At 53.7% G+C, this 22646-nt stretch overlaps 1 protein-coding gene across 5 annotated transcripts in view; it reads right to left on the bottom strand.

Moving 5' to 3' along the window:
- Positions 1–22646, bottom strand: part of TNIP1 (TNFAIP3 interacting protein 1) — a 43741-nt gene that overhangs the window by 3630 nt on the left and 17465 nt on the right. For 3 of the 5 annotated variants that reach the window (XM_050961548.1, XM_050961545.1, XM_050961546.1), the window contains exons 2-15: positions 17025–17195; positions 15403–15525; positions 13533–13621; positions 12838–12906; positions 8821–9009; positions 7932–8026; positions 7670–7760; positions 6126–6215; positions 5260–5325; positions 4624–4755; positions 3584–3712; positions 2007–2135; positions 1631–1756; positions 111–191 (exon numbers count right to left, since the gene is read on the bottom strand). In XM_050961548.1, coding sequence (XP_050817505.1) covers positions 111–191; positions 1631–1756; positions 2007–2135; positions 3584–3712; positions 4624–4755; positions 5260–5325; positions 6126–6215; positions 7670–7760; positions 7932–8026; positions 8821–9009; positions 12838–12906; positions 13533–13621; positions 15403–15525; positions 17025–17157 — 1542 coding nt within the window. In that variant the 5' untranslated portion in view covers positions 17158–17195. Of the gene's footprint in view, positions 1–110; positions 192–1630; positions 1757–2006; positions 2136–3583; positions 3713–4623; positions 4756–5259; positions 5326–6125; positions 6216–7669; positions 7761–7931; positions 8027–8820; positions 9010–12837; positions 12907–13532; positions 13622–15402; positions 15526–17024; positions 17196–19982; positions 20164–22646 lie in introns of those variants that run through there. The other 2 variants (XM_050961547.1, XM_050961549.1) reach the window with 2 other exon arrangements.

Below are 22646 nucleotides of genomic sequence, written 5' to 3'. Positions count from 1 at the left end.
GCCTTGCTGCTCCCTTTCCAATCCCCCGCCCCCAGAAAACCCCCACGTTGCTCCAGCCAACACTCCGTCCCCAAGAGGAGAGCGCTGCTTCTACCCACCACCCTCCATACCTGCTTGTGCTGCTTCAGCAGCTTCTTCAGTTTCTCCTTTTCCTCCTTCTCTCGCTGACAGTCGTCCTTGAAGAGTCGCAGCTGGAAGAGAGGCGGGGTCAGAACGGAGAGGGGCCTTGCCGCGGTGTGGCACAGCACCGCCCCCCGCGGACGCCGGACAGCACTCCTGCTCGCCGAGGGCAGGGCAGCCCAGCAGCAGCCACTGAGAGCCACGCTGGGGCCGAACCTGGGGCCCGAGCCGGAGCGCTGAAAGCACCCACTGCCCCCACCCTCGCTGGGCACATGCTGGTCTGCCCGTAGCATGATCCCAGAGGGGCTTTAAAATAAATTCGCAGGCTGGCCTAGGTCACAGCCACAAGGGCGCTGGGCACTGGCAGCCGGTGGCTGCTTGTTTCCTGTAGGGAGTTATGGCCCAAAAGGCAGGGGAATTTTGGCAGCCCCCACTCAAAAGGCAGGGGGAGGATTCCCTCGGGCCAAGCACCTAAAGCCACCTCATCAGCACTGACAGAAGCCCTGCCTGGCGCCCCTGATGCCAACAGGCTCCTTTGGCTCTCCCACCACTGGCTGCTCCGAGAGCTACTGACCGGCTGGGCTGCGTGCTGGGGCGAGAGGGACAAGGGAGAACAGCCCCAAATCTCCCCAAAGGGGCAGCTTCTGCAACTCGTCAAACAGAGCAGCCCAAGCAGCTGTGATGGAGGAGACAGCTCCTCCGCCCAGGCCTCTCAGCTACTCCCGCAAGGAGAAGAGAGCTTTGAAATCTCACAGACGACGGCGCCCACCCCCCCTCAGCAAGAAGCTCCCCAAGGCTGGAGGGAGCTGGCTCTAGGCCACAACAGAGGCAAGAAAACAACTTAATCTCAATAACCTTTTAGTGACCGACCCTCGGGGCTGGTGAGAAGCCAGGGCTCACTGGAGGCCTTCGTCACGTACCCCTCCCCATCACAGAGCGAAGCCAGGGGGCTCAACTGACCCAGGGGGGAGTGCTGACCTGAACGCTGCTGGCTGATGCAAGCTTTCCTGTGCTGGGGACATAGGTCTATCGCCATCCTAGGTGGGATCGCAGGGCCCTGAACACTATGAATATACATTGTCTGCTGTGTCTGTCTCTGCCCCCCCGCCCCTGCTGACTCCAAAGCACTCTGGAAACTGCTGTCTTCTCCCACCCAAGTTCCCCTTCCCAGCTGGCACGGCCTTCACTTCCATCCCATCTGTGCGGAGTGGTGAACAAACTGCCCACATGCTGACCCTCAAGGGTCAGCTCGCTGGCCGAGCGGCACAAACGGGGGTCAGGGAAGGATCGTGTCAGCTCCATCTGCCTGTGGGTTTCACTTGTGCCCAGTCAACTCTCCCAGCATTGGCTATGTCAACGCATCCATGCACACAGCAGATGCCATCGCGTGGCAGAGCTGAAGGCTCAGGGGCAGACTTGTCCCTCCTCTTCCCAAACGCCTCTTGAGGTTCGCTTCAGAGCATAGAGCATTCTGAGCATGACTCCCCCACTCCTCACCCCACTGCCCTACCTGGTTGTTGGAGACCGTTAACTGCTTCTTAAGTTTCTCCAGCTGCTGCTTCAACTCTTCCTTCTCCTCGTTCATTCTCTCTCTGTCGTGCCGCTCCCGCTGGAAGTCCTCTTCGAAGATCTTCACCTGGCAGAGAGAAGAGGCAGAGAGGGTGACTGGGCCCTGTCAGACACCTCCCGCAGGCTCCAGGGGGTGGCAGGGCAGGCCACCTCCCTGTGAGCGTATGTTGAAATTCTTCATGCCAAGCTAACCGAAGAATTCACATCAAAATTTGCTCAGAGACCCGAGACCTTCCCAGGGTCTGAGTTCACGCGCTCTGCAGCCTCAGCGAGCCCAGGGAACTAGAGTGAAAGAAAGAGCCACAATCCTTCCTTACCTGCTGCTTCAGGAGCTCGTTCTGGGTCAGCAGCTCGTGCGGTCTCATGCTCCCGCCCGGCTCCACAGCATTACTGAGTGCAGAAGGGGCAGGAGCAGGGGCCTGGACATTCAGGGCCTCCTCCAGGGCCTGAGGGTGAAGAGGGACAGAGGGCGCCATTAGAGTGCAGAGAGTAGTGGGGCAGACGCCCAGCTGGAAGGGGGCTGAGAAGGCAGCCCCGGAACAACAGATATCCAGTTAGTGCAGACAAACCAAGTGAAGCCTGGACATGGTGCAGGTGAAGAGCACAGCCACCACTCAGGCCCTCTCTCCTCTCCTGCTCCAGTTGCTGATTAAAAGAAACAAAAGCCCCACCTTTCTGCCTCCTGGAAAATCCCACGTTATCACTGGCCCTCCCTCCCCTAGTCACCACTCAGACAAGCGAGGATGAAACTAAGGACCAAACAGAGCCCTGGTTATCATCCAACAGCGACAAAAACAACAGGGAGTCTGGTGGCACCTTAAAGACTAATAGATTTATTTGGGCATAAGCTTTCTTGGGTAAAAAACCCATTTCTTCAGATGCATGCAAGAAGTGAGGTGTTGTACCCACGAAAGGTTATACCCAAATAAATCTGTTAGTCTTTAAGGTGCCACCAGACTCGTTGTTTTTGTAGATACAGACTAACACGGCTACCCCCTGATACTATCCAACAGCGAGACGTGCCTGCCGCTGCTGCGGGATGTCTGGGCAAAGCCTCTGGCATGTACTGCCCAGGGCACAGCTGTGTCCCTCCAGGATTCAGACATGGGTACGGCGATGGGTAGGTCAGCCAGCACGGCTCAGGACAGACAGAGAGGGCTCAAACTCTGAGACATACATGGTTGGTCTACGGAGGGGCAGGCTGGTATCCAGAACACCCGGAGAGGCAGGCTGGATGCACAAGGGGTATCTGCCAGCCAAGTGCCACAAAGGGCTATTTCCCCTGTAATGCCCCATCCCCAAAAGAGACATAGGCCCTTCCTGCAGCTGCGCTTGCAACATGCGGCCTGTACACTGTCAGCACAGGCTCCATGTAGGACCCCGGTGACCTGCAGCTACCAACCGCAGAGCTGTAGAGACGTGCCTCCAGCTGCCCTCACACTGTCTGATGGAGTCATGAGCGGAGGCCCTCCCATAATCCCCTGAGTGAGGCAGATTCCATCAGAGACTCTTCCCACAGGGGGAGAAACGTTTCTTCTTTCAGCTCAGCCAATTCCTAGAACATTAGCTCTTTGCCCTCTCAGGCACCGCAGGTCTCCCTGGGCCGCTGCTCTCCGGCACCACACAGCTGGCCAGGAGGGGTTTCTGTGAAAGATCCTGGCTAGGAAGACAGGACAGGGAGCAGCTGCTCTAGGTTTCCTGTCCAGCTAGGAGGAGGGAGATGGAAAGGAGCCGCTGCTGCCTGGCTCGGAGACACAGTGCATTGGATAGGAGGTGCAGGCAGTGCCTGTGAACTGCAGTTTGCCAGAGGTACAGGAACACCTGTATGAACAGGTCCGTGGAAACCAAAGCCTTATTAGGGGCAACCAAGGCTGGATGCTGCCAGGCTACCCACCTTGTTTAGCCTCTGGATCTCCTTCTCCTGGTACTCCCTTTGCTTGGTGACCGGTGCCAGCTGCTCTTGCAGGAACCTGATTCTCTGCTTCAGATCCCTTACCTCCCCAGCCAGCCTCTCCTTTTCTGCCTGAAAGAGACAGAGGTAGGGAGGTCAGAGGAAGGCGTGGCCATACGTTACCCACTGCCCTTCCTCCCAGGCCTGTTGCTCCCTCCCTGGGCGTGTCAGAAGGGAGAAGCCGGGTGGCAGAGCAGGGTGCGAGAGAGGAAAGACTCATCCCTCGGGTCAAATACCAGGAAGCAGAGAGCGCAGCACCTCTGCGCTGATCGGGAAGGTGCCTTCTCGCACGGCCATGGCTCAGCAGAAGGGAGTCTAGTCAGACCTCTCTGCCCTTCCTTCAACTAGAATCGGCCCCTATGGAGGGCTCTGCAGATTTCAGAGCCTCTTTCCCTCACCCCCAGCAGATATTTCCCCCTAGTCTGACCCTCTTCCCCTCTGCCCCAAGCCAGCCAGGCTTGTCAGTCTGAAAGCAGCGAGATGGGCCTGCTCCTGCTTACCAGGCCCTGTGGCGTCCCCTGACTCTGGTGCTGCAGGGCGAGCGGCAGCCTGGTTGTTGGGACCTGACAGGAGGCAGCCTCCTTCCAACTGTTTGCTCCCATGAGGGGGGGTTTACTACGCTGAAGCAGGAGACCGGCGCTGGGAGGCAGAGTGCCCTCAGAGAGTCCGCATGGGGCCCGCCCGCTGCTCCAAGGTGTGGCACGCAGAAGGATCGCTGCCTCCTCACAGACTGTGGAGGAGAGCTACATGCCTCATCTCTCCCCACTGCCCCGGCCCAGAGTTTGTTCAATCATTCTGCTAACACAGTGGCTCTCACTCAGCCGAAGCAGCCTGGCTCAGGAGACACCTGGGGAGCCAGAGGGAGACGATGTGCTGGGAAGAGCCAGGGTTACTGTGGCAAGAGGAAGCCAACGCACAAGTGCCTTGTTTTTGCCCAGCTCCTGGGTGGGGGGAGGATACAGCCCCTCCCGCCCAAGACTCACCTCCTCCACTTCTATCTTGGATTTTGCCAGGAGAAGTTTGCGATCAAAGTCCCTCTGCTTCGGCTCTCGCTCTGCCTCCAGCTCGTCCAGCGCCTTCTGGGAGTCTGCCAGCTTCTGGCGCAGATCTGTGATCTGCCGGGGGACAGGGCGGCCACATGACTGTCTGGAACGCAGCGCCCCCCGCAGCTGGTTGTGCACAGCAGAGATGCAACTCCCAGCCCCATTTGCCCACCCACCCCATCTGCATTTTAACTTAAAACTTCCCACAGCCTCTTCAGCTGCCTCTCCCCACCTGTCATGCATGAAACAGGAGGTTCCAAGGGAAAGAGATGGGCTCAGATATCACGGTGAAGATGAGAATGGCATAGATGCCTAGGCTGGCATGGATGGAAGGAGACTCAATGTTATATGGATGGGGAGAGAGCCTGGGGAATGGAGAGTGCACTAAAGGGGCGGGGGAGACCCGAGTAGGCCCCATGCTGCTCCCTGCAAACACACGCACACATTCGCCTGCGAGACACTGCAGAAGAATTGCACAGTTTGGAGGAGAACAATTCGCCGAGAATGGTCTGTGTGTAGCGCTCACAGGTGCAGACACAGCATCTGCCCTGGCACATGCTAACACCTAGGAGGTACCTTCTGCTCGTACTGCTGCTTCATGGACCTGAAGTGCTGATCCCACTGCTTGTTCACCTCCAGCAGCTGGGGGAGAAAGACACAGAGTTAACTGGGGCATGGACCCATCTCCCCCACAGCAAGTGGGGCAAACAGGCGTTTGCAGCCTACCAGTCACCTATCCCCAGACATTCTCGCTCTCTCAGGAGCTCTGTGTGAGCAGAGCACCCAAGCAGAGCCCAGTTCTTCTCCCACTAGCCAGGCACAGCTGAACCATCGTTTGTAAAACCTTCATGCTTCGGTGACTTTTACTGAGCAACTAGCAGCTCCAGCAGGAGACAAAGCAGGAATGTCACAGACAAGCAGGGGGCAGCCCAGCTCTGCCAGTGTGTCTCAGTGTGATCCACAGCCCCCTGCTCCACCAGCTCAATCCCCAGTGCTCCCCCCTAGCCCAATGCAGTCCCCTGCTACCTCAGCGCTCCCCTCAGCTCGATCCCTTGCCCCCCCACTACCCCAGTGCCATGTCCCAGCTCAATCCCTAGCCCCCCACTACCCCAGCGCTCCCTCCAGCTCGATCCCCAGCCCCTCACTACCCCAGCGCTCCCTCCAGCTCGATCCCCAGCACTCCCCCACAGCTCAGTCCACAGCCTCCTGCTACCCCAGCACAGCCACCCCCAGCTGCAGGCTCTGCCAGTGCACCTCAGACTGATCCACAGCCCCCTGCTACTCTCCTAGTCCTGGGCCTGTCCTGAGCAGACACGGTCCGTCATGCCAAGGTGTGTACATTAGCACTAGGCCGTGAGAGCCAGGCCTGGCACGCTTTTGGGGGAAAAGGCCAACGGTCTAAGCCAACAACGCCGGGGTGCTCCGCAGCAGGCCCAGCTCACCTCATTGCGTTGATGCTCGAGGATCTTCACCTTCTTCTCACTGGCCCCTGGCACGCCCTTGACCGATGCTTTCTCTGCCACCACTCCACTCTGGAGACAGAGCAAACAGAAACCGTCAGGACTTTCACGGCAGCTGGGCCAGACATCCCACAGCCAGGGAAGCAGGAGAAAAGAGTCCTGCGTCCAACAGCTGCCTGCCCCACTCCCCCAGCTGTCTCCTGCCATTTCAGCACACCTGAGCACCACGGCTCATGTTGCCTCACACGGCGATGGCTGTCAGCCCCGGCTGGCAGGGAGCAGAACCCACCTCCACCCCCGTGACTCACTGACACCAGTCTTGCACTGGTTGTCTCTCTGCAGGTAACCAACGTGAACTCGCAGCCCAGGCAGAGTCCACTAGCCTGCCCCCATAATCTCTCGACTCTGGCCACCACTTACCACCCCCCATCAGCCACCCAAGCAATTGCAGGGTAGGGAGGGGGAGAGAAATTTAGACATCGTTAGTGTCAGGAATTGCTTTTTGGACCCCAGGCAGCGTGGGTCCCACACAGCGCCCTCCGGTGTCTGCCTCAGTCCTGTCCCCACCCCCTTCCCCGGGGAAAGGGAGATCTCCCGCTCTTTGGGGAAGCGGATGTGGTGGGAGCAGCCAGCCATCTGCCTGCAAAGGCCAGGGACGCCTTCTAGTTCAAGGGAGATCAGCCTTCGGCTTTGGTCCCCTGCTGCTTTACTGCCTCTCTCAGCACGGGAACCCTCCACTCGCTTCTGTTGCTGGTTTGACGGAGCAATCACCCGCCCTCCCAGTCACACAAGGGTTTCAAGGCAACGGTTCACGAGTGCACCCGCACTCACTTGGCCTCACCACCTCCTGCGGCGTAAGTAGCATTCTTCCCTACTCTGGAGAGGGGGTCCGCACCCCAGCTCAGTGGCAAAGCCCTGGTCGCCCAAGACCATTCCTCCCCTTACAATGACGTGCGCCTTTCCAGCCCAACCCTTGGCGATGAGGGTGGGGAGCAGCCGTGCTCTGCCGCTTTGGACTTCTCTGCTGCTGCAGTTGGTAGCCAGCACTGACCCAGCGGCATTTAGCAAGGCTGCAAGGAGCATGGCAGAATGACTACGAGCTCTGCCATAGCTTTGTGCTCTTCCCTCCAAAATAAGCCTCTTAAAGAAACAAATACCTGCACTTGTTCCAGGCTCAGGGCCTGTTCTCCCACCCTGGAGGCTTCCTTCTACAGAGGGGTGACTGCTGGAGTCAGGGCCACCACCCCAGCAACACAGGGGTAAATGGGGAGAATCGGGCCCTGGGAGACTCAAAATATCAGCCTATGAAGGGTTAAGGGATGCTTTGAAGATAAATGGGGGGCTTGCCAAGAGGGTTTCCAGGCACTCTCCTGGATCACATGGTGCTCTGGACTTGGGACTCCATTCCAAGGTGCGATCAGGGTACTGTTACAAAGGCTGGGAGCTGTCCCTGCGGAGTGGGAGCTGTCCCTGGGATGGCACAGGGAAGAGGAGTTGGGAAGAGGAAGAGGCTTGGCTGCTCCTACCTGCTGCTGACCAGCGCTCTCCACACCGTCCCCTTTCACGCCCACCTTGTTGCTCATCATTACCATCTTCCTCAGCTCCAGGTTCTCACACCTTTGCGGCGGGAAGAGCACAACAGAAACGCAGACTGAGACACCCTCAAGGATTCATACAGCAACCAGCATTTGAAGAAGTTAATAATCGGGGCAGGAAAGACGCCGAATTCCATCCAATCCACCCAGCCAACCACGCGTCTTGCCCAACCAACATCCCTCCTGCTCTCACCTAAGCTTCTCCGTAGCCTGGTTCCTCTGCTCCAAATCCTTCTCCAACTTTGCCCGCAGGTCCTCGTTCTCATTACGCAGCTGCTCACACAGCGTCTGCCAGAGGAACACAAGTGGCTTTAGGCTCATGCTTCACACAGCCTCCTTGACATACAGGGAAAGGGCATTCCAGCGACGGAACCCCCTTGATTTAACAAGGCCAGGCCTCTGCCCAGTACCCTGATCCCCAGCTTGGTTTCTCCTCCACTAATGCTACTGGAGGGGAGACGCACCACGTACGCTATCCTTTGGGCACTACACATCTCGCTCACAGGCAGAACGTGACCTCAGTGCTTCAAAGGGTGGTCCTAAAGTGGCCAACCCTACAAGGGACCATAGGAACCGAACCAATGGTCCAGCTAACCCAGCAGCCTGTCCCTCAGTAGCATCCGCCATCAGCGCTTTGGAGGAAGATGCAAGTCATTCTATGTCCAGTAATGAGCAATTACACAATCACTCTGCCCACGAGGGAAGATTTCCCCCTCGCCCCAGGCACTTAGTGCTTTGTTCATGGCCAGAAGTGGGAGGGAAGTGACAAGGGGATGCTGGATGAGAGCAGGCTGGACACGGACGAGCCTGCAGTTTCTCACAGAGAGACAGCAGGGGGAGGTGGGAGCATGGGGACACAGAGAAGAAAAGATCAAAGGAGGGACTGATGCGGCGGAGGGGGGAGAAATGAGGAGAGGAAAAGGGAGAGCGTGGAGAAAAACAGCTAGGCAGTGCTTCCTTGCAGAGGCCCCGCTGGATTTACAGTGAGGGGTGTGTGTGAATGGGAAGGAAGTTTCCTAGGCACGCCAGCGGGGGACAGACCCCACAGGCCTCTCTGCCGTGTGCCGAAGGAACGTGCCTACCTGCAGAACGGATGTCCTCTGCTCGTTCTTGTGCACTTTGGAGGCCAGGCGGTTAAACTCCAGGGCCATGCGCCCCAGGTGAGCCAAGACCTGGTTCTTGTCCGGCTCCTCGGCGAAGACGCTCAAGGTGCTCTCCAGCCGCTGCAGGTGCAGCATCAGGTTAGTGTCCTCGTTCTGCAGCTCTGCGTCCTGGGAGAGGAATTGCAGTCGGTCAGAGAGGTCAGCCCGGCAGCCTCGCACCCATGGAGCTGAGGGAGAGCAGGAGTGTGCAAGGGAGGAGGCGGCCAGTCACTCAGCCAGTGTCAGAGTTCAACCTCTCTCGGCATGTCAGCAGCACCTTCCAGCCAGGGCTCTCAAGCGCGGAGTTAGCCCCACCTCGGCCCTGCCAGGCGAGCGCTCCCTAACGAAGCACTTGGGTAATGGGAAGTGAAGGTAGCTTAGCAAGCACCTTCTGGCGGGCAGAAGATATGAGCCAAACCCAGAAGCCTCCGAGAACTGGTGCTCATCCTCCTGCTGAGATGCCAAGCGGCGAATGAATGTGGGGCCAACTCAACCCCCTAAACAGAACCCGAACGGGGCATCAGCACAGGGCAGGGGATTTACTGGGGCTCACCCCAGGGTCCTCCTTTCTAGACCTAATCCTTTCTTCTCCCTGCTAAAGGAACAGTGTCTCCCTCCACGCAGGACTCTCAGCCTCCAGTGCCATCTAGTGGCTCCTGTATCTCTAGACAACAGTGCTCGTCTACACCCCAAAAGACACTCCAGTGAAACCCAAGCGTCTACCAGAGTTCTAGGATCTCCCGGCTTCTCTCTCTATTACCCATCCCACACAGGCAACGTTGGCAAGCACCAGTCCCATCCTGCCCTCACTGACCAGCCAGAGCCCAGAGTGTCCAGAACACACTTGTGACCTGCCAGTGAGATCTGAACCAGCCTGATGCAGGTTTTTCCCCACGCAGGGGAGTGTCTCCATTCAAGGACAGCCCCCCCCGGAGACATACTGTGGGTAGCCCTGGGATAAAAGAGGAATCTTGGAGCATAGGAGAGCTCGCCCAGATGACTCTAGTAGACAACCGTGCTCTGCCCGTGGGCGCCAATCAAATGCCAGAGTCCAGTGAGACCACCGAACCTGGAGTCTCCACTGCCCAGCCTCTTGGGGGACCAGTAAGTAAACGGGCCCCCATGGGCAGCAACTCCCCTCACCCTGCACCTCGCTGGGAAGTGCCAGAAGGTGCCGCTTCTGAGCTACACACTGGAACAAGTTCAGCTTGTGCTACCTGATTCCCTAAGGGAGCTGGACCCCAAGGACCCGCTGCAGCCTCACTCAGAACTTGTCTCATCCGTTTCCTCTCTGTCCCACTGCCGGCACGAGGCCCTTCTCCTCTGCAGCTCCTGGTACCTTCCCGCAGCCCTCCACTGCTTCTCCAAGCTAAGCTGGGGGCAGCCCCCTGTCTTGCCTCTATCACGTAATTCCTCTCTCCCACTGGGCTTTGTCTCTGCAGTGGTCCTGCTCCCAGTAACCCCAGGGCATGTGGGGATCCAGGTCCCATGACAGACGCTAGCCGAGATTGGACCGGGCTGTATTTATCGTGGCCGGGCACACCTGCCGGCATGCGTCACCCCGCACACCCACGTACTTATGCACATGTTGACAGAACTCCCGGCTGCACCATTCGGTTACTGAGCCCTGACTTGCCCTAACCTATTGCGGGTATTTAACTGTTTGGTTACCAAGGAGACCGAAGACACCTTCTGGAACCATGACTCCCAAGAGGGAACAGGTCTCACCCTGTGTGCCACCCAGCCAGTACACCAAGAACGGGGCTCCTCCCACGCCAAGTCTTGTGAGCCTTCACCGGCTGGGAGCCTAGCACCGCTCCCTGGGCTGCCCGACTGATGCCCCGCGCCCCGTCCTTTTGCCCCCATTGCCCCGGGAAATCCCCGAGTTGCAGGAGTCTGTATCCACCTCTCACGCATCCCGCGGCTGACTCATAGAGGGGAACGCGAAAAAGCGACATCCACCAGCTTCACAAACCACAGACTGTCCTCAGCTCTGTGGCTTTCTGGCCTCATCAGCTTTTATCACCGTTAGCAATGCTGCTGAGGAGGGCACCCTGTCCGGGCACAACACACTTGGCAGCCTCTGTATGTGCCCAGCCAGGCAGCACACAGGTCAGCTGTAAAGCCCCCTGCCAATGATAAGAGGTAAGAGAAAACTGGCTAAGACAACACCAACCAGTAAAGTTACTGGAGCGAAGCCTATTCCCAGCATCTGCCGGGGAAGCTGCTATCAATAGGAACGGAGCAGGGTGGCTTGGGGAGCAGCCGCCCTTTCGCCTGCTCCTGGTTTCTTTCAAAACTGGGTGAGTTTCCCTATGGGGTTTAAATGGGTTGAGCTGGCACCTCTCAATGGACAGGTGGAAGCCAGACGGCTATAAGCTGATTTCAGAGCATCCACACACAAAGCTGCACTGGATTAATTAAACCACTATAAGTCACACCCTTTAGTGAAACTGGTGCAACTGTGTGCGTGGGCTGGGCCTTGCACTAACCCGGGGACCAGTCCCAGCTGAGCAAAATGTGTTTCTGGGACCTGGCACTAGGGCTGTTTTTATCCAACAAGAAGCTATTCTTTTTACTGTCCTATTTCCCTCCCCAGCCCCGGATGCTGCCCGACTCGGGACACAGTGGTCTGGGCCCAGAGCAAAGTGTGCAGTGACTCGCTCCACCGCAGTGCAGGCAGGGTGGGAAGGATTCCCCACTTTAGGTATGCTCCCTGCAGAACAGCCGAGGGACAAGGCCAGGCTCTGGGAACCAAAACACAGGCTGACACACAAGGGCTGGGTACAGGCAGTAAGTGGATGCTAGGGGGCGAGTGCCCCCTTCCTCAGCAGCTCAGCTTCTAGTCTGAATCAGCCTGAATGCTGCTCACCCTCCCACACACTGCAGCCAGACTCCCAGAAAAACACCGCCGCCAACAGCAGCAGCCTGCTCAGGGCGGAAGAAGGGCCGGGAGGCAGTGACTGGCAATGCTCTCAAGGGATGCACTCCCCTGGGACTCCTGGCAGGGACACAGCCAAGCTTACCACAGGCAGGCTGAGTGCAGGTTATCCAATGGGCTTCAGTCAGGACCCTGCCCGACAAGCTCTGCTGTGCCAGCAATGGGCACCTGCTGAGCAGAGCCTGCTAGCCATGCTGAATCCTATGGTAGTTTTTACAGGGATAATTAACAGGTGGACAGGAGGATCCTAAACAGGCCAGGGTGGGTGCAAAAATCCCATTGACTGTGTGTGTGGCAGGGGGGCAGTGTGGGGTGGGGGTGGGGAGTAGAATAACCGAGCGATTGTCAGGTTGCACAGAGACTGAAAGGGTTATGAAACGTGCAGCGCCAGATTGCGCCACTCAGGACTTTACAGCCCCTTTCTTCAGCCCTGAGGCGCCCAGTTTCCCAGGCTAATGGCCTGCCCTACTGGCTGAACGCCCAGCTGCCCAGAGCGCAAGGCGCCCGCCCAAAGGGAAGTCACCGGCGCCGGCCCATTTGCATACCGAGGGAGAAGGCCCTTCTGCAGCAGCCTTTCGCTTCCCCCTTCTGATCTTCCTGACCATGTCCCAGGAAATGGGCCAACGGGAGCAATCGTGCAGTGGTTCCTGTGTGCGTGCCACAGCCCTCGTGCATCAGGCCAGGGACTGAAACGGGGCGAGGCGATGGGGAAGTGGGCGCAGGGAGAATTGGCTGGCTGCTGCTCTGGCCTTGCTACTCACCTAGATATGCTGGGAATCAGCCCTCTTTCCCTAGCTACTGCCCCTGATCATCCGCCACTTACCTGGCCTCCATTCCCATTCAGGAAGAGCAAACCCTGTCAGTGCAGGGGAAACCACCACAAACGGTCTTGCCCATCTCACACGGTCCCCACCGCCTGCCCGTGGACACACCGTGCCCCAGCAGTGTACTAATAGCCCTGTCTCAAGCCCCAAACGAGCTTCCCCCCAGGGAACTGAGCTGGCAGGATAACTCACCGACTTCCTGCTCTCCTGGGAAAGCCTCTTGTCCTCACCAGATACAATTTCGAACTCTGAGGAGGATCCCTGCAAAGGGAGAGAAGGAGTCAGGCCCTCACACAGGGAAAGCAAATCCTGCAGTGCTCCATCACAGCAAAGGAAGGACGGAGATTATAGGGGCGGCAGGGAAGGGAGACACTTCCCCGTTCTGTCAGCTAGCTTAATGCCATTAGCTCTAGTACACAACAGAGGTGGTTTGGGCCAGCGGGTCAGCTCTTTAAGCCGCTCTATGCATTGTAAAGATGATCCTCCAGGTTTGGGGACTAGAATCCAGTGACTGGGGCTCCTAGGACAGACAGGTTTCCCCACAAACAGAAAGCAAGTCCTGTGTCTACAGGGGTCAGAGTTGGGATGGAAGCCCTTGAAGGGAAAGCAAATGGGCTTAAGTAACAGTGGCTGGCGCTGCATTCTAATGCTACAATGCATAGCAGCTGTTGCAATTACATGCTAGTCTAAAGACTTAGTCCATTCAATCACCGATGTGGGAAACAAACCAGGGAACCCACCCCAGTCAGGCAGGAATTCTAGCCCCTTCCAACATGTCTGTTTCCTTAAGCCTCAGAATATACATATATATTTTTAATTGCTTGATAATTTCAGGGCCTGGGCTGCTAAGGGTTAAAGGTCAAATGCCTCTCTTTCATCAGACTTACAGTGGATGGAGGCTTCTGAGCTTCTGTATCCGGCTCCTTCTCAGCTTTGCCTGGACCCGCAGGGGACAGGTGTGGCTCTGGATCACCTCCTGTAAAAGGGAGAGGGATGCCACAGCTGTGAATGTTTCAGAGCTTGGCATGGTAAATGGGACAGCAGTGAAGAGGACAGACAGGCTAAGAAGTCACAGAGAACAATGATTTCCAGGTAGTGCGACAGGACAGAAACCTCTAACCCATTCCCTGGAAGGGGAAAGGGAATTCAGGCTTCCACTGGGTGAAATTCTGAACTGGCAACAAACGTTACTCAGCTAGCCCCTCTCCGAACCCTCCCCCGGCTACAAAACAAGAGAGTCTTGTGACATCAACAGGCTGCAGAGAGAGGTCAGTGTGGACTGGTTTCCTCCCATCTAACCAGCAGCAACAGACTAACAGGTCCCGAGGAACGGCTTCCAGGGCTAAGCACCACACTTGTAAACTCTTCTCCTGGCTCTTGCCAGTGGCTGCTCTGTGGGGAAGTGGCCCAGCTAATGCCCTGCATGCCGGGCAAACACAGACTGTTTGTATTAACTCCCAGGCGTTTGCCTCTGGTCAGTCAGCTTTGTCAGGTAAAGCAGCTGGAAGTTCCCCTGTTCGGATGCTTCACACCACTATCCTGAAAGATCAGGTCCAGGGCTTAGATATTCTCTTTGCAGAATTTGCCCCCACAACACACGCGACGCCATTGACCTGACTGGAGCTTCTCCGCTCTCCCCGACCCCAATACAGAAGTCAAACTACACCTATGCGGGAATTCACAAGGATTCCTATTGGTTTTAACACCAGTTCAGCTGATTTTGTGCGAGCCCTGGTGTAGATAACTCTCCGGCAGCCACAGCCATTTTGAATCGCCCCTTCGATTAGACTTGCTTTAAGCAGCTTTACCTAAAAAATGGTTCTAGAAACGGGCCTGGCTGCAGGAGGCTTGTCTACATTAAGGTACTCGCTGGTTCTGCAGGGAAGAAAATTTTAGCCAACAAAAGTAAGTCCCCACTCTTATTGAGCATGCCAGGGAAGGTTTGATGTCCACAGAAATCAGACAGGACCTCAAGTTTTCATGGCTTATCTGAAACATGCATGAATTACAGCAGCACTCAACGTATTGTCCTTAGAAGGGAGGAGGAGCTGGAGAAGGCAGACTAGCTGCAGGCAAATCTCAATATAAAAGAAGGCCAGCAGCCAGCTTTTTTCATTAGGACACTTAACTTTGCTCTTCAGTTTTCATTGCCATTCCATAGGTTAGGAATCACTTCCTTGCAAGAAGGCAGGGTGCAGCCTTTTTCCACACAGGACTCCTGGACCACGGGGTACCAACCGTCTGCATACCCATTTTAAAATGCTGCCACAGGCTGTTACATTGAGAACACAAGAACGGCCATACTAGGTCAGACCAAAGGTCCATCTAGCCCAGTATCCTCTCTTCTGACAATAGCCAGTGCCAGGTGCCCCAAAGGGAATGAACAGGACAGGTCATCATCAAGTGATCCATCCCCCTGTTGCCCATTCCCAGCTCCTGGCAAACAGAGGGTAGGGACATCATCCCTAATGTATGTGCACTAGGGAAGGGTAATGGGCAGGCCAGATGCGACTTGCTAAACCTTGCTCTGACCTCTCTCCATAAATGCAGACCAGCTGTTGTAATTACGTGTGTGTGTGTGTGTGTGTGCGCGCGCGCGTGTGAGAGAGAGAGAGAGAGAAGTTCTATAGGACACAGGAGGAGAAAAAAACACTATGAAATCCAGTCAACTGTGAACCTGCTCAGACAAATACTTTATATTCAATTCCTGAATCTGGACTGGAGGGCTCTCCCTGGGTGAGCCTCTCACCTTCGTACCTGTTATTTCAGGCAGTTTGTCGAAAGAGGAAGACGACCTCAGCATCTCATTGTCTTTCACGAGGTCCTCCACCTTCTGCCGCAGCTTCGATGCTTCCATCTGGGACTCTTCCAGCAGTTCTCCTGGTGTATACAGTAAACAGAGGAGTTCATATTTCCTGGTATTTACACTCCTTCCCTAGTATATAGCTGCCATGCCCCAGAGGCCAGTTCCCCATGCCAGCCTGCAAAAATCCCCTCCCCCACTTGTATTTCACGACCAGGAGAAATGGCAACGTCACACATGAAGGAAATAATTCTTCCCAAGCAAATAATCCCAAACCGGAACTACAGCTGTTGTTTCTCTAGCATGGAAACATCAAGGACAGCACATCTTACAGGGGAGATTATATATTTCATACGCCCTCCCCAGTTTTTAAAAGCTCTGATCTTAAGCCAGAAAACCTCACCCTGGGCCAGGAGGGTCCCCTTTCCAAAGCCTTTAATCTCCACTGGGTAGTACAACAAGACCTAATCTTTTCCCACACTCACGCATCTTGTCAGGCATCTAAGAACGGTGCATCCCATTCTTCTGCTGCCTGTGAACTCAGATGTTACTGGTACATCGACACTGCAGCAGCATTCTGTCATCTTCACTGTGTCTACACCAGGCATTAGGTCGACCTAACCCCAGCACTCAGAAGGCGACATTTTTCACAGCTCTGAGCAATGTAGCTAGGTCGATCTCATTTTTAAGTGTGGACCAGGCCTTAGTCTGCATTATTTGGGTCCATAGAGTCAAGAGGTTCCCCTACATTTGCAGCACAGAAGCCAGCAGTGGAGATGGACGAAGTGTCATCAGGTCCCATTACAGCAAGAGGGGGAAAAGCCATCAAACGGATTAGGCGTGGGGAGTTTCAGGTGGTAGCTGAACACGAGCATAGCCTTATTTAAAAGCTAGTTGGATCACGGCTCCTGCAGTACATCACCGAAGGATGCTAGAGGAGCTGAGCACATTTAAGATAATTAATTCTCAGCCACGCATCAGCACAGCAACCATAGCAACCTATCCATTTAGCACAGACCACGGGCCTTTCCGTAGACAACAAAAAACAACAGGTGTCTCAGTCCATCCGCAAGTCCCTGTGCACAAGCCACAAGATCCTGCCGGCACCACAACAGATTTTACAGGGACCAAAGAGCTTTGCGTTGCCTTCTCAGTGACAGGCTAATGCCCACTCCCAGTATGCACAGCTATGCCACTCACTGCAAAATGGCACAATTCATACCTGGAGGGGTTTCCCAGGCAAGGAATCATCCCCTGGGTATCAGTCATCCAGGGCATGTTCAGGAAAGGTTGAGAGGGACTACACATTGAACTTATAGTCCCACTTTCCCATGCCCCTACTAGAGAGTGTTGCAGAGCCAGCAAGCGCACTCTGGGGTGGGGAAATAGAGGGGTGTCACTCTGTAGCACCCCCTCTAGCTGATGAAGCAGTGAGAGCACCATGCTCTTTTGGATGCGGCATCGAGGCTGCAAGGCAAGGGTCTGCCACAGGGAGGCAGTGGACTCTTCAGAAAGGGGAAGAATAAAAGAAAACCCCCCCTCCCCACCGACACAAGTCCAGCACCACAACAATTACCTAGAGACTTTATCCCCTGCATCTTCTCCTTCAGCCGAGTGTTCTCCTCCACCAGCCGCTCAAAGGCTGCGGCCGCCTCTTCCTGTGTCCCCCCACCAGGGTCGTAGATGCGGTAGGGTCCTTTCCCTTCCATGTCTGCAGCTTAATCATCTACCTCCCAACCAGACATCCCTGAAAGGCAACAAATCAGAACGTCACCCTTCCCGACCTGAGCCCCTTACAGCGCGGGAACGGCCCTGGGGTACCTCGAGCCCTATCCCAGAGCTCACCAGCATTTGGGTTCCAGCAGCTGCCAGACACGGCAATCTCCAGTTGGCCTGCAGCTCACAACAGCTATATGTAAATTTCACAAGAGGTGGGTGGGTGGCTGCATGTGTTACAGTGGGTACTGCACTCCCCAGACTCGCTGCAGACCTGCACTTGAAGCCTGCTTCAGTTCAACAACAATGAGCACGCTTGTCTCCATTGCTGGGTGTGGCTCAGCCACAGGACTGGGCACCAACTGGCAGCCCCTGCTCATGGACAAAGCCTGTCTCACTCCTTCCTTTCGCCCTGTCCCCAGCATGCACAAGTGCCCCGCCAATGTTAAAAGCCACCTGGAAGCATTACTGGCACCACAGCAGATTCTTTTCCTGCACCCCCTGTTTTCTCTCACTCTAATATCACACAAGCTACAGCCATGGGCAGTGTGTCAGGAGAGAGGAGACCAAGTTATTCCCTCTCAATTGCATTTACTCATTAAGAAACTCTGGTTATTTTGGACTCCAAGCATTGCGTTTGCACACCTTTCCCTTACAGAGAACATCTGCAGGACAAGAGCAGAGGTGCTCTATGCACAGTTTTTGCACCAATTTAACTAGATCAGTTCAGAAACCGATATCATTAAATCAGTGAGACACCTGTGAGCAGACCAGCCCCAAGATGGTTTACTGCAATTATCTTTTGAAGCTTCTGAGTGATACACGTTAGTCCTAAGAACTAGGAGTACTTGTGGCACCTGAGACTAACACATTTATTTGAGCATAAGCTTTCGTGGGCTAAAACCCACTCAGGGCATTCATTTCCCAGTGCTGACTGGCCCTTGGCTCCAATCTCCTTCCTCACCTCCCTCAAAGTCATTTCACCGCAGACTCATTCCACTTGATCAGGTTTGGTCCTCTTCCCCTTCCTCCTTGGAGCTGCTGGGCTCTCCTGCTATTTGGCCATTTGGTTAGCACTACAGCTGGTTAAAACATCTTTTGAAAAAAGATTACGAGAGCCGTGGAAGTTGTTTTCATCATAGTCTAACAGGTCAAGATTTTTTTGGTAAAGAAATGTTCCAAGGATTTTTTTTTAAAGTGACATTTTCTAAAATGATTTTTTCCCACTTTTGACAAGATTCCTGCCACATGACTAAACAGATCAAGTAAACCTGTCAGTGCAAACAGAACAGAGAGAAAACTGCCCCACAGAACCCCAAAAATGAAAACCTCACAAAGGGAAACCGAAAGGTAAGGGGGAAAAAGTTTCCATGAAAAATTTGTAAAAGACTGAGAAAGAGCAGAATGTTTACATGAACATTTCCATTGCCAGAAAATGGCCAAGTAAACAAAACCGCCTTCAACCAGCTCCCAAAACACACAGCTTAGTCGTGTCTGTGTTGCAAGATCAAACTGTGTTGGGCTCCACCCTATTAGATCCATCTTCTGCAATTCACTAGATGATGACTGTGTCAACACAGAGCCACAGATCAGGCTGTGAGACATCTCAGATAAGCCCAATAGTTCATTAAATAGCATTTTTGGCCCCAGGTGCCTCCTGGATACATTCCATGGCCCAACCCAGACATATTCCTAGGTGGAAAAAACAGTCTGTGTTAACCAGTTAAACCAGAAACAAAAGGCCCGGGAAACCACTCAGTTATTTGCTGGGCCTAAGTACGTGGATGTGGCTCAGCCATGTGCAGAGAACCAGCTAGTGGTGGGCGAGAGGGAGAAGAGGGACAATAGCTGACACCAGGACATTTATCTATTAAGCCAGAAAACAAACAAACAAAAAACACACCCTGGCTGCCTTTCTGTTGCAGTTAAGTGAAACACTCCACCTTTAAGCTCCAGGAACACCTTTGCCAGCTGCTACATGGCATTCAAAGGCTGCTAAATTACATTCAGTATTTCCCTAATTACTTTTCCAGGTAAGCAATGGCTTACCACAGGGATGTTATGAAACAGGGTGGAGTGGCTACCCAAGAATCACCGTATTACCACAAGTTCCACTCTAGAGCTGATCAAGAATTCTTCGACAAACCGTTTTGGTTTTTTTACCCTCAAAATGCCAATTCATCAAAATCAAATCTGTTCACGCAACAGGGGCTGGATTCAACACATCTCCTTACTCAAAAAACTGGGAAAAGAAAAAAGTTATGATATTGTCTAAATGGATGTTTTAACATTTTCTAAACAGGAAGTTTCACAAGTTTTAAACAAAATGACTTTATTTTGAAATTTTAGTACATTTACATTAAAAAGGGGGGAGGAGGAGGAGAGATGTTCAATTTTGATCTTTGTTCTTTGAAACAACATTTTTTTCCAGGTTTTCCACCGGCAAAAGTTTTCAAGAGTTTGATTTTTCATCCCAGTTTGGGACAGAGAATTTTCTCAATACTGTATGTCAAATTTTTGTGAGACAAGAAAGCTCTAGTCCATGCTCTGAAAATGTGAAGCCCCCTGGCCTAAGGCACAGAGCTACTTCCAAGTTTACATAACCTGCCTGTCAGTGGGATCAGGGACTTTCCAGATGACAATTGCCACCTGACAGGATCTGCAACCAGAATAGCAATTAACTCACTGATTGTTTGAAGATAAATAACATGACCTAGCGAGGGACTTTTCCTCCAGAGCAAGGTTTAAACTGCTAGTTAGAATGCACTGGGACAGCTCTGTGCACGCTCCCTGCTCTCAGTGGATGTATTTCACTAACCAGGACTGGATTCCAACAAAGACCACTACGATGGATTAGAGGCCCAGGAGAAAGTCTGCAGGTCCAGTCCCTCCGTTTACAACTTTGGAGTGCATTATCTTATCCTGTACATGTTGTAAAGGCCTCCAGGGCACTACAGGTAACACAGGGCAAATCATTTCCGCAACCGGCAGCGCTCGTGAAATAGAAAAGTACTGGATCCCAGTCTATCAGTACCTACATGGGGAACAAATATTTAATAATGGGCTCCTCAATCTAGCAGGTCTAACACGATCCAACAGCTGGAAGCCAAAGCTAGACAAATTCAGACTGGAAATAGGCATCAATTTTTAACAGTGAGAGTAACTGACCATTGGGACAACTTACCGAAGGTTGAGATGGATTTCCCACCACTGATCATTTTTAAATCAAGATGGGACGTTACTGACAAAGCTCTGCTCTAGGAATTATTCTGTGGAAGTTCTATGGCCTGTGTTAGACAGAAGGCCAGACTAGTTGATCACAAAGATTGCATGGCCAGAAGGGACCAATGAGAGATAGCAGTGATAGACAGGCACTGAGTGAGCCCCCTGACCCCTCCACAGCACATAACTCTGCCAATGGACCGCCATCCTGGCCAGCAGCGCCTTCTGCTATTCCAGCCCTGACCTCTCCAGGCAGAATCACATCTAAGCACATGGGGAGCTTGCACAAGGTGCATGGAGGCCCACAGCAAGGCACCAAGCCTAGATGTTAAGACTCGTGCTTTCTGTGGCCTGACGAAGTTATGATACCACATCTCCAAAGGGGAGAAACAGGTGCACTCTGACCCACCAAGACCTGTCTGCACTTAGTAGAATAGCCATCTCCCCATCCCCACCCCCTCGCACACATCTGCATTCTCAGACCAGGGGGACGCTCAGGCAGAGAGTACTTCAAGGGCGTGAAGAGCAGTCAGAACAGTCACTAGCTTCTCAGGTGCTACCTGACCAAAGGCTCTGCTTCTGGAGCATCTGGGAGCAGCTGACAGGAAGCTGACGGAGCTAGGGCAGTTTCAGTACCTGCTGACCTCCCATAATGAGCGAGACAGCATCCAGCACCAGGAAGTGCTCAGCACTGTCAGATTGAGCATCCCACAGAGGAGATGCACCGAGGATGAAAGAATTCCCTAAAAAGAATGCAAGCCAGCAGGAAGGGACTGGCGGTCAGGCTGCCTTAGTCACGCCGGGGAACTGGGACCATCTCACATGGGGGGGAGGAAGAGCTATTCACCACCAGCTGTCCTAGCCGTTCTTCCTCGTTATCCAAGAATCAAACATTTGGTTGCCAAGCCTCATGGGACTGAGTGGTTGGGAGGACAGGTAGGTTAATGCACAGATCTCACTTAAGAGACTGAGCCATAGAGAACCATTGTCCAAAACAAATGATTCCAATAGCCAGAGGTTGGCTGACTGGAAAGACCTGAGCCACCTGTAGCCTTATATGGACAGTGGCCTTTGTCTGCCTGAGTCTGCTGATGGCCTGGAACAGTAGCTCCAAGCCATCCATCTCGGTCAATTCTGAAGCCTAATGAGGGCAATTCAACTGTCAAGGTCGTTAAGTGCTTCCCCACCAATTAGCAGTGGTATTTAGGTCCCGCCCAGCCCATTGTGACACGCATAGCGTTTCTCTGCCACACACAGGGTCCAATTCAAGGATCTGTCACACCCACCCCCCACAATCCTACTGCTGGTCAAGACTCCACAGGCGCCTTTGGTAATCCATGGGGCCCTCCCATCCCCTCTGCCACAAGGCCACCAAAAGTTTCGTTCATGTTCTGAGTTAGGGCCAGAAGGAGCCGTGAACTTCACCATTCCTCAGTCCTGAACTGTAGAGAAATGGGGGGGAGGCTGTTTTTTCCAAGCTGTCCTGGTCTTTTCATCAAGCGATGACGACTCCTCCCGAGTCGTGAGACTATCTGAGGGGAGAGCACAACCACCTCAAGAGAACCGGAGGGAGAGGACACAATCACGCAAGGCTGACTGCGGTCACCTGCCCACCAGCTCTGTTCTCTGTTTGCTGGAGAAGAGGGTGGGGGCATGAAGACCTTTCAGAGGAGGGTTTTTATAACAACTCAGCACAAGGAGAAATGAGAGGATGAGAGTGGGTGGGGGAGAATTCAGATTAAAGATCAAGAATGTCACATGTCTAAATAGTCACATCGCGGTGTCTGGGAGAAAAATACAACCCAGTGAGCCATCAGTTTCAAGTCAGCAGCACTGAGGATTAGTAAGGGGGAGACAGCTCTTGCTCTTTTGTTAAGAGCAAGAAGGAGCTTCTCTTCCTTTCCCTGGTTCAGATTTCTCCCCCATGCTCAGTATGTTGACAGTAGAGCTAGTCAGACATTTTCAGGCAACGGTTTTTCGTCAGAAAACACCGATTCGTTGAAACTGAAACCACTCATGGAAAGGGTCGTTTTTCCTACAAAAATAAATAATAAAAACAAAATTTTTAGCTGAAGTTTTAAAATTGTTGAAATGTTTCATTTCGACATTCCAGGTTGAAATAACTTTTGTTTCAAAATTAAACTAATTATAGTAAAAAGGCAATAAAAATTGGTCAAAATTGACCCAAATGGAATTTTTATTAATTATTATTATTATTTATTATTCAGTTTGTAAAAATTTTCTAGGTTTTGACTTTTCA

Source organism: Gopherus flavomarginatus, chromosome 7, assembly GCF_025201925.1.
Source record: "Gopherus flavomarginatus isolate rGopFla2 chromosome 7, rGopFla2.mat.asm, whole genome shotgun sequence".
In the NCBI taxonomy this organism is placed as follows: domain Eukaryota; kingdom Metazoa; phylum Chordata; order Testudines; family Testudinidae; genus Gopherus; species Gopherus flavomarginatus.
The sequence above is the reverse complement of the archived record's forward strand: the minus strand, read 5'-3'. Positions and strand labels throughout refer to the sequence as shown.